At 51.3% G+C, this 10,822-nt stretch overlaps 2 protein-coding genes across 3 annotated transcripts; one reads left to right on the plus strand and one right to left on the minus strand.

Moving 5' to 3' along the window:
• The first annotated feature begins 1,627 nt into the window (after positions 1–1,627).
• On the plus strand, positions 1,628–5,248 carry LOC125526685 (peroxidase 50-like). Its single transcript, XM_048702552.2, has 4 exons — positions 1,628–2,047; positions 2,133–2,330; positions 3,428–3,593; positions 4,596–5,248. Exons 1-4 carry the CDS (start codon positions 1,832–1,834, stop codon positions 5,000–5,002), a joined length of 987 nt encoding a protein of 328 aa, XP_048558509.1. The 5' UTR covers positions 1,628–1,831; the 3' UTR covers positions 5,003–5,248.
• A 269-nt stretch (positions 5,249–5,517) lies between these two features.
• Positions 5,518–7,692, minus strand: LOC125526686 (Adenine nucleotide alpha hydrolases-like superfamily protein). 2 transcript variants are annotated; one of them, XM_048691328.2, is made up of 4 exons: positions 7,361–7,692; positions 7,156–7,271; positions 6,868–6,986; positions 5,518–5,795 (listed from the first exon to the last, which is right to left on the minus strand). In XM_048691328.2, the coding sequence occupies exons 1-4, from the start codon at positions 7,539–7,541 to the stop codon at positions 5,717–5,719; spliced, it is 495 nt and encodes a 164-aa protein (XP_048547285.1). In that variant the 5' UTR covers positions 7,542–7,692; the 3' UTR covers positions 5,518–5,716. The 2 variants fall into 2 exon arrangements, with proteins under 2 accessions (XP_048547285.1, XP_048547286.1); XM_048691329.2 differs by having other exon boundaries at positions 7,156–7,265; positions 7,361–7,691.
• Positions 7,693–10,822: the final 3,130 nt, after the last annotated feature.

Raw genomic sequence — 10,822 nt, forward strand, 5'->3', positions numbered from 1 at the left:
TGCGGCGGTGCAGCCACGAACTCGGACGGCGCGGAGTAGGGTTGGTGCGGCGACGACGCGTAGGGCTGCGGCGGCTGCGCCAGGAAGTGCTGCTGCGGTGGCGGCGTGGAGTAGATCGACGCCGACGGTGGCTGGTGGTGATGCGACGGGAGAGCCGCATAGGGTTGGTGATGATGCGGCGCCGCGTAGGACGCCACGGGCCAGGAGGACGGCGACGGCTGAAGGGAGCCCTGGGCCGCCGGCGGCGCACCATACACGGCAGGAGCGACGCCACCGGGCGTCTGCGTGACGGCGCCGTAGGGCGGCTGCACAGCAACGCCATGAGACGGCGGCGCAGCGAACTCAGCAGAAGAGTCGGCCGATGGATTTGATCTGGTCGGGGACTCGGTCGGCGGCAGGGCCCCGTAGGCCGGCGCAAGAGGCCGAGAAGCGAGGAACGGTGACATAGGGGCGAGGGCCGGCCCGGCGGCGGTGGCAGCGACGAAGTTCGGCGCACCGGCGGCGGCGGCGGCGGGAGCAACGGAAGACATCAAGACCCTAGTCTGATACCATGTAAAACACAATATGTTGGGAACTTGCTCGACATCCTAAACGCGGTGTGGCTCTTTCATTATATAGAGGTACCAAGGGGTACAATGCAATGTTACAATATTAATACACATACTACGTATATATACAGTCTAACAAACCGCACTGCATCACTGCATGTTGGTCACTGATGATCTTGGGCCGGTGCCTAGCTTAGGGTAGGTAAAGCGGCCGTGTTTCTATGCAGCATGTCCGTGAATCTTGTTTTTCTCCGGCGCCGGGACGTGCGCCTTGGGTACCGGCCGGACCGGACAGAGCGGAAGGGAGGCACGGCCTGGCTAGTCTACCATGCCATGCCCATGGGCGCCATGGGTGCTGGACGCAACGAGGCCAATGCAGCGGCATGTGAGGATGCCTTGGATGGTAGCTGGCCACTGAATCTGCGCGCAAGCAAGCGGACTAGCGTCTAGCGGAGGTCACGCCAGAGATGAGCTGAGCCTGAGCCTGAGCCTGAGCCTGAGCGCCATACTGTAGACATGGTGCATGCAGCCACACGAGGCCATCCCTTTTTGGCCTTTTGTTCTCCGATGAAGCCCTTAGTCGCTCCGGCACGCACACGGCACATCGAATAATTATAGCGGTTCGTGCTCAAGTGTGTCTTGTTGCTCGATAAAGCTCCTCTTACTCTATCACTAGCAAGTAGCAAGTACTCCTAGCTCGGCGTATAATCACTACTTAGCAAGCAGTGATTATGGTGGTTTGTGCTCTACAAGCACTAACAAGTGAAATGGATCACCCGCTGCAAAACTGAAGAGAGAAACCAACGAAAAACGTAAAAAAAATCCACGAGTGCTCATCGATCAGCTCTGCACCGAAGGCTGGTCGGACTAAAAAAGTGTTTCAGTTCATCGATAATCGGAAAAGGAAAAAGATACTCCCGCGTCCCATCCATCCGCGCCGAGATTGCAAACGGCTGCCACCACGAGCCCACGACCGTCTCGGTTCCCGTCATGTTCCCGTTCACATCGCACGGCTCCTTTTCCCCGTCATCTCCGCCGCGCACCAGCGGAACCCAACCTACCGGTCCTATATATCCTCGCGAATGCCCCCGCACTTCCCTCCTCGCTCCCGCGCCCCCACGCACGCGCACACTCGCTCGCACTCTCTAGGCGCGCAGCCGGTACAAATCGTGCGTGCCGGCGTCAGTCACGCACGGTGCCTTGAGTTCGCCCACACGCGCGCGCGCGTCCACGCCGAGCTGAGCTGAGCTGAGCAGAGCAGAGCAGGACTTGTTCGACCGGCAATGGCGAGGGCATTCTTACCCTCCGGCCTCGTGGCGGTGGTCGCGCTCGCGTGCCTCGCCGACGCCGCGGCCGCGCAGCTGCGGCAGAACTACTACGCCAGCAGCTGCCCCAGCGCCGAGTCCACCGTGCGCTCCGTCATCTCGCAGCACGTCCAGCAGAGCTTCGCCGTCGCGCCCGGCACGCTCCGCCTCTTCTTTCACGACTGCTTCGTCCGGGTAAGCCGCGCACCCCTTTCCGTTCTTGCTCCACCGTGCTGACATTACTGCTCGCCGTGCCCTCACCGTGACAGTGTCGTTGCAGGGGTGCGACGCGTCGGTGATGCTGATGGCGGCGAACGGGGACGACGAGAGCCACAGCGGCGCGGACGCCACGCTGTCGCCGGACGCCGTGGAGGCCATCAACAAGGCCAAGGCCGCCGTCGAGGCGCTCCCCGGGTGCGCCGGCAAGGTCTCCTGCGCCGACATCCTCGCCATGGCCGCGCGCGACGTCGTCTCCCTGGTACGTTGTACAATACCACGATTGCGTTCGCCAGTTCAGCCGTCGTACCACCGTGTTAACAGCGGGCCGTGCCGCGCTATCCCGTGACACCGGGGTACCCGGCGGTAGGGAGCCAGAGCGGGGCGCATGCGCCCCTGTCAGTCGCGCCAGGCTCGCACGGACCCCAGGACTCTGAAATGCGCAAGTCCTGGTTGGCTCAGGCAGTCAGGCTCGTCTCCTCCCCCTCTCTCTCCTCCGTGACCCCAGCCGGGCGGGCCACCGTCCGGCCTTGCCGTGTGCGCGCAACCCTTTTGCTGTGCGCGCCCAGCCCCACCAGGCCGGGCGGGGCCGCGGCGACACTGTTCGACCAGCTCGCCCGTCAGTCACTTTTTAGATAGCCACCGCGCCATCCTGCCATGCTGCATCTATAGGCTAGGCTAGGGTAGCCATGGTCCAGCCACGCTGCCGGCCGGTGATCCGCGCCCATGGCCGGGCCTTGCATCGCAGAGTCAGAGAGATGCAGCGGGGTGGCTGGATCGTTCCCGGTCTCTCGGTCCCTCCGGAAGCGCGAAAAGGCGGTGCTTACGGAGGACACGTGATGCGTTTCGGGCGCGGCCGGATGCCCGCCGGGTCGCGTCGCGACGCACGCATGCGCCGCGCGGTTCCGGGTGTCGGGGCGCCTTGGATGCGTACCGGGGCACGCACAGCCAGCGTGCTTCTTTGGGCCTCCGGCCTCTCTGCTCCGGGCCTCCGGCGCTTTCGGCGACAGTGACGTGACCCGAAATGAGATCGGTGGGAAGCCGGTCTGGTGTAGGCTCGGTGTCGTCTCGTCTGTATGTTGCCCGTGACGCTTTTGCAGCAGAGCCTTGGCCGAGTAGGTGTCTGTGACTGTGAGGACGCTGCCTGCAACTGCAAGGCGTGCCCCCGCCCAGCAGGCAGACAAAGTTTCCATTCCGTAGAGTCGTAGGCCACTGACATGCATGACTAGGTATGGACAATTTAGCCCACATGCATACTCTACTTCTCAGAGCAGGGCCCTACTGAAACTCTGTCACGCTAAAACGAAAGGGTAATCACACTGACATGTTTGCCTGTAATCGTTGTTTATGTTGTTATAGACCGGCGGGCCGAGCTACGGCGTGGAGCTGGGCCGGCTGGACGGCAGGTCGTTCAGCAAGTCGATCGTGAAGCACGTCCTCCCGGGCCCCGGCTTCGACCTCAACCAGCTCAACGCGCTCTTCGCCAGCAACGGCCTCACCCAGTTCGACATGATCGCGCTCTCCGGTACACCACTGCTTCTCCTCCCTTCCTTCTTCGTTAGCGTTTGCACCGTATTATTATATTTCAACATTTCAGTAAAGTAGGTTGATCGCAGTCGCAGCGCAAGCATCTTTCTTTGGCCCTGTGCGCACTTCACGTGACACAACACATCCTGCTTGCTGCTTGGAGCAGAGGACAAAGCGGCTCACTGTTTCACACCGCACTGCACTTCTCCGTTATTTTTTTCGATGAAAAGAGCCTCCCACTTCAGTTTTGCTTGCTTCGAAAGTAGAAAAACACTGACACGGTGATAAAACTGAGGTAATTTCTTTTCCTCGAGGGAAAATGGAGGCCCGGAATCTACTTTCGTTTGGAAAGACAGAGAAAGTCATGTGCTGTTTTCTGACATGGTAGTACTAGCAAGTAGACAAAGGAGCCCGTTTGTGTGTTTGCTAACGCTTGTTTTTTGTTTGATTCCACATTGGGAGTGTGATAAACTATCTCAGTTCCAGTACACGGGCACACGAGACGCTTTGTCTGAATGTTCTTGGTTTTGCGTGAGATCCTATGCTTGCTTTTACATAACCGGAACGCTTGGATTCGGGGCCAGTGAAGGCCCACGCTATGATGACACAAAATAGAAACAAAGTACTGCTAGCAGTAACTTTTGACTAAGCTGGCCAATTTGGCCCATGCAAAGTTGAAAGGACTGTGCGTGCAGGGCCACGGGAGCGCAACTGTTTTGCATAAAATCTTTCGTCCTTTCAACTGACAAAGTCCACTGGCACTTGCATTCCATCATTAATTTGCACTTGCGTGTGCTAGCCTGCTTGTTTAGCTATGTTTTCGTTAATTTGGCAAAATAATATCTTTCTCGTTGCTAAAAGTAATTCATCCTGCAACACAGAAGTTTTGTTTTGACAGAGAAAGCACGCAGCAGCTGCTGGTCTTGAACTGCTGTTTGAATTTGTTTCAATTTTTGAAATCAAAATTTGAATCTGTTTCGTGCCTGCATTGTGTCCACAGGTGCGCACACGATCGGGGTGACGCACTGCGACAAGTTCGTGCGTCGGATCTACACGTTCAAGCAGCGGCTGCGGTACAACCCGCCGATGAACCTCGACTTCCTGCGGTCGCTGCGCAAGGTGTGCCCCATGAACTACCCGCCCACGGCGTTCGCCATGCTGGACGTGACCACGCCCAAGACCTTCGACAACGCCTACTTCGACAACCTCCGGTACCAGAAGGGCCTGCTCGCCTCCGACCAGGTGCTCTTCACCGACCGCCGCTCCCGCCCCACCGTCAACCTCTTCGCCGCCAACTCCACCGCCTTCTTCGACGCCTTCGTCGCCGCCATGGCCAAGCTCGGCCGCATCGGGGTCAAGACCGGCTCCGCCGGCGAGGTGCGCCGGGTCTGCACCGCCGTCAACTAGCTAGCGTTTCCGTTCGGTCGTGTTTGTGTGCGTGTGTGTTTAGGCTTGGGTCCGTAGCTAGGCTGGTGAATTACTTGTGATGCAGAGCAGATGCAGGGTGTTTTTGCCTGTGGGTGTGCGTTAGTGAGCTCATACGCTACGTTTTGTGGTGGGATTGTGTTAACCATTCTTTGATGGGGATGTGGTATCGAATGGGTCTTAACGGAAATGGGATTAGTAGTCACATGGTAATTACACTGAAACAAATGCAAGCACTCTGCTTGGTGTGAAAGTGGTGTTCGTTTGGTTCCCAACATGGCTGCCTTTGGCGTTCCAGGTTCAGTGCCCGCTTGGAAGATACTCCCTCTGTTCGGAAATACTTGTCTTAAAAATGGTTGTATCTAGATTTATTTTCTCGTCTTAAAAATGGTTGTATCTAGACTTGTTTTAGTTCTAGATACAACCATTTCTAAGACGAGAATTTCCGAACGGAGGGAGTACTATACAAAGCGGTTATTTTCCCATGAATCTTCGAATTCAATTCCAATAACCACCCACTCTGTTTGCCTCTTTGCATTATTCGTTCATGTACAAGACTGAATACATAGCGGTTTCCAAATTGGCACGGTATCTTTATTTATATGCAAAGAAAGCTACTATGACAAACAACAACATGTAGACACACATTCAAGGGTTCTTCAGACGATGTGCAGGAGTACAGCAGACATCATGGTCTCATTCTTTCTTCTTCACCACAAGAACTGGGCACTTTGCGTGGTGGCTACAGTAGTTGCTCACACTGCCAAGGAAAAACCTGCAGTAACAATAGCAGAGCAATCGCATCAGTTGGAGATGAGAACATTGTACTCCCTCCGACTTGTAATAAATCAGCGACAGTTAAAATGGATCGGAGGGAGTAACATCTTGTCAAATGTGTCTCAGAGGTGCATGTAAATATGTGATGGCTGATGAGTACTTGATTTATGCTAAGAAGTTAGCACTAATCATGTTCTTATTTTGTTGGTTAAGTACATATAGTTTTCTTTTTAAACAAGCAAGTACAAGATAGTTTAAGTTCTGCGTGTTGCCAACAATCTACCTCTGAGCTGGGTATGACAATTTAGTTGTACAAGGTACGCAAAGTATGAATAACGACAGTACACCAAGAACAACATGGAACTCAGGCGATATGTTTTCTTTTTCAAAAAGGAGGCTTTTCCCCCAACTCAGGTGATATGTAGGCAATCACTTAAGAAGGTGAGCATAACACACCAAAAAGATAAATCAGGCTATAACCAAGTATTTATTTTTTCGGACAATGTGTGGATTTTATTAACTCAAAATGGAGCATCACGGGGATAATCAAGTATTTAGCTTGCACAAATGCTACAGTGCTTAGAGCTGAGTTCAGATGTGAGATTCAACAACACATGCCCAACATAACAAAAAACATTGTTGTTGTAGAGGCAGTTTTCATCGTGAGATGTGCAAGGTCATCTGAATGAGGTATGTCTTACCTCGCACAGTGCTACGATCCTTAGAGGTGAGTTCAACATTTAACAACACATGTTGTACATAACAAAAGACAGTAGTTCTAGAGGTGTTCCTGGGTTTCATGTCAAGTTGTTTGTCTGACCACTACCCATCTATGTACAGACAAATAAACGGTAGCTTTTGAGAACAATTATTTATCCCTCGTCAATTTAGGTGTTGGTCCCATTGCAAGCACATAAGAAGAACACCATCGACAGGGAATGCATTTCACTACAAAAACGATGAAAGAGGACAACATTGACTAACTGATTTAGTACAGAGCACTACAGAGTAACCCATTTCCAGAACTCAAAATAAAATCCGGATGAGCAGAAAAGGACGATGATTGCTACCTCTGTATAGGCCCTCGGCTGTGGCTTCCCAGGATGAGCAGATCAACATTCAACTTCTCCGCAGCTTCGCATATGGTTTCCTTGGGATCACCCACCTCGATGGCGGTCTCTGCATCAACCTACACACAGAATAAATAAATTGACCGACGAGACATAGCCGATGGACTAATCTGATCTGGGAAAACAAGATCCGGTTCTGCCCCCAAATTACTAATTCTCAGAGCCATGGTCGCGCCCATTGACCAGATCGAGGAAGAAATCAGGCATGTGAGCGCGAGAATCACGTACCCCGTGTTCGGCGCAGATGGCCTTGGCCTTGTCGACGAGCGCCTGGGCGAGCTGCCGCTGGTGCTCGGTCACGGACCTGATGAGCTCCGGCGACGCCACCGACGGGCCAACTGCTCCTTCAGTAGACGCCAGCAATACGATTTAGCTAGTACTACAAGTAACCGTATGGATGGAAGAGAGCCAAAGAGGCGCGGGCGGGGCTTACGCGGGGAGCCGGCGGGGAGGTAGCTGAGGGGGGAGAAGGGCTGGACGGTGAAGAGGATGAGGCGGCGGGGCGCGAGGTTGCGCAGGGCCCACTCGAGCGCGTAGTGGCTGCACTCGCTCTCGTCGATCGCCACCATCATCTTCTGCTCCGGCGGCGGCGGCGGCGCCGCCTGCGCGGCCATGATCGGCTGCTGGCGAGACGGGATGGATGATGGATCGAGACGACTTTCGAACTGTCTACAAGGACGACGAGCCTCGGCTGGTTGCTTGTGCTTCTGCTCCTCCTGTCTGTCTGAAGTACTGGTAAAAAGGTCCACGCCGTCGCCGCGTCGCGTCGGCTGAAGGCGACCTTCTTCACTCTTCCGGTTTCTAGACCTCTCCCGTTGTTTTGCCTGAGCCCACGGACATAGCACACGGTTTACTTTTTGGATAAATGTCACATGTGTGACGTGAACCCATGGCAAGTCCAAATACGTGACAAGTCCGTTTTATAACAAGTATATATATTGTGATGTGAGGATGGTAACTTTTTTTAAGGGAAAGCCTTGATGACGGTTTGATAAGACAGCCACAAGAAAATCAGGAGGATCCTTTTGCCACACAAGAGGGCTAATCTCCGACTTACTAGCTAAAACATGTGCGGCCATATTGGCTTTCCTAGGACAAAACTCGAACGAAACATTACTATACTCATGACAAAGAAGACACAATCATCGTAGATCGCTGCCACAGGCCCAAGAGAATGTCCACCATATTTCATAATCTCGATCACCTCCATGCAATCGGAGTTCACTATATTCCTGTTGCACCCATAGTGTTTGCCAGTGAAAGACCGTCCCTCAGAGCAATCGCCTCCGCCGTCGTTGCATCATTAACAACGTCCAAAGATCGGTTGGAAGCAGCCACAAAGTAACCCCGATCATCCCTGAGAACTGCACCGATTCCACCAGATTTGTTATTTACATCAAAAGCCGCATCTACATTGAGCTTTACATAATCTTCTTTTGGCCGAGTCCATCCCTATCTAGCAACAGGAGCACTATTTTTCTTCTTCGCTCTCGAGAAATTTGTAACCAGCGCAAAAATTTCTTGAGCGGATCTAATAGGAAGTTGAACTCTCGCACCATGAGTTACTTGTCGATGCTCCCACCAAACGTACCAGCATGTGGTGGTAATAAGGTCTGCCCGAAGAACACCCGGAAGGAGTGCTGCTGATGAAGAATTATCTGGTAGTAAATCTGCCAACACCGAAGTCCCCTCCCTATCCACGGTACGTGTGATATCTATTTCATGGCCGAGCCCCAAGTGCATCCAGACTTCGTGTACACACGGGCACTGAAAAAACACATGCCTGATGCTTTCACAATCCATGCTGCATAGCGGACACCCTCCTTCAGTTTGAATACGACGATTCGCCAGGACTCCAAAACAAAGGGTAGTGCCTAATAGAGCACACCAACAATGGATTTTCACCTTGGCAGGTACACTTAACGACCATAAGATGTTCCAGATCAGACTTGATGAGGGCCCATGTGGATTTGTTCTTCTCAACTTCCTGCCATGTTGATGTTCCCACTCACAATAATATGCCGACCTAACTGAAAACATACCATTTTTATTAAACTGCCAGGCAACAAAATCATCCATAACGTTCTGAGCTAGAGGAATTCGCAGTATCCGCTAAGCATCCATTGGCCAAAATAGGTCATTTATGAGCTCAGTATCCCATTCACGATCACCCTCCACCAATAGATCAGAAACTCTCGTCGCCACAATATTTTTCCTTGTAGTCATAATCATCCTGGAGGGGCCGGACGGGATCCAAGGGTCATCCCATATGTTAATCCTTGATCCATCACCGACCCGCCAAATGTGTCTCCGTTTAAAAGTATGGATGCCTGCCCAAATACTTTGCCAAGTATAAGAGCTGCCCTTCTTCAGTTCACAATTTAAAAGATCTCCCGAAGGAAAATACTTTGCTCCGAGGACTTTTGCACAAAGGGACTCAGGGTCGAAAAGTAACCTCCAACATTGCTTAGAGAGCAAAGCTAGATTAAAACAATGCAAGTCTCGGAACCCCATGCCACCTTTATTTTTTGGAACACACATCTTCCACCATGAAAACCAATGCATATGCTTCTTCTGGTCCTCATCTCCCCACTAGTACTGGGACATAGCATATGTTATCCCTTTACATACTTGCATAGGTAGATTGAAAATAGACATTGCATAAGATGGTAGTGCTTGGATGACAGCCTTGAGCAACACCTCCTTCCCACCAAAATAAAGTTTCTTTTCCTTCCAACCTCTTAGTCGAGCACAAACTCTGTCAATCAGATATTGGAAACATTCTGATCTATCCGCCCCTACAATCGGAGGCAAGCCAAGATATTTTCCAGTAATAGATTCAGTAAGGATATTCAATATAGTGTATACCTCCGCCTTTGTTTCCACATTAGTAGAAGGAGCGAAGAAAATGCTGACTTATTCTCACTGACCAACTGCTCAGAAGCTTTACAATAATCATGAAGGACCCTTCTCATGCAGTTTGCATTTTGAGCATCTGCTCTCATTAAAATAAGCGAGTCATCCGCAAACAGCCTCCTTTGGTTTAGAGGAATTTTATAGGAATTCTAGAGGATAGGATTCTTATAGGATTTTTTTCCTTTAGAGCCCTTTGGTTCATAGGAATGGATTCCTATTCCTACATAGGATTGGTTCCTATCCTCCATATTTCATAGGAAAATAAAAAAGAGCCTAGACTCAATGGAAAAATTCCTTTGGTGTCAACCAAATGACATCTTGTTTCCTATTCCTACTCATAGGATTTGAGATACATGTCATCTCATTTCCTACAAGATTCCTATTCCTATGATAATCCTATCCTATGAACCAAAAGAGGCCAGTGAAACAGATGGCGCCTCCCTACACACCTTCACCCCCACCAAGTTCCCTGCCTCCTCTTCATAGAATAACAGGCTGGACAATCCTTCGACACAAAGAAGAAACAAATATGATGAGAGGGGTCACCCTGTCAGAGACCCCATGTGGGAGTAAAATATTCAGAGTTTAAACCATTCAGCCGAACCTGATATTTAATAGTTGAAACACATTGCATGATCAGATTAGTCCAATTTTCATCAAAAACCAATTTGAGCATGATTTTCTCCAGAAAAGACCATTCAACTTGGTCATATGCTTTATGCATATCGAACTTCACTGCACATGTGCCAACCTTCCCCTGATTCTTCTTATTTATAGAATGATAGCATTCATACGCAATCAAGAAATTATTAGTGATCAAGCGCCCTGGAATGAAAGAACTTTGTAGGGAAGAAATGATCTCAGGTAATATGGTCTTCAGTCAACTTGCAATGAGCTTTGAGATTACTTTATACACCACATTACACAAACTTATGGGGTGGAACTGAGATATAGATTCTGGGTTCTCTATCTTTGGGAT

This window comes from Triticum urartu, chromosome 2A (assembly GCF_056163025.1).
Source record: "Triticum urartu cultivar PI428250 chromosome 2A, HENAU_Tu73, whole genome shotgun sequence".
Classification (NCBI taxonomy): domain Eukaryota; kingdom Viridiplantae; phylum Streptophyta; class Magnoliopsida; order Poales; family Poaceae; genus Triticum; species Triticum urartu.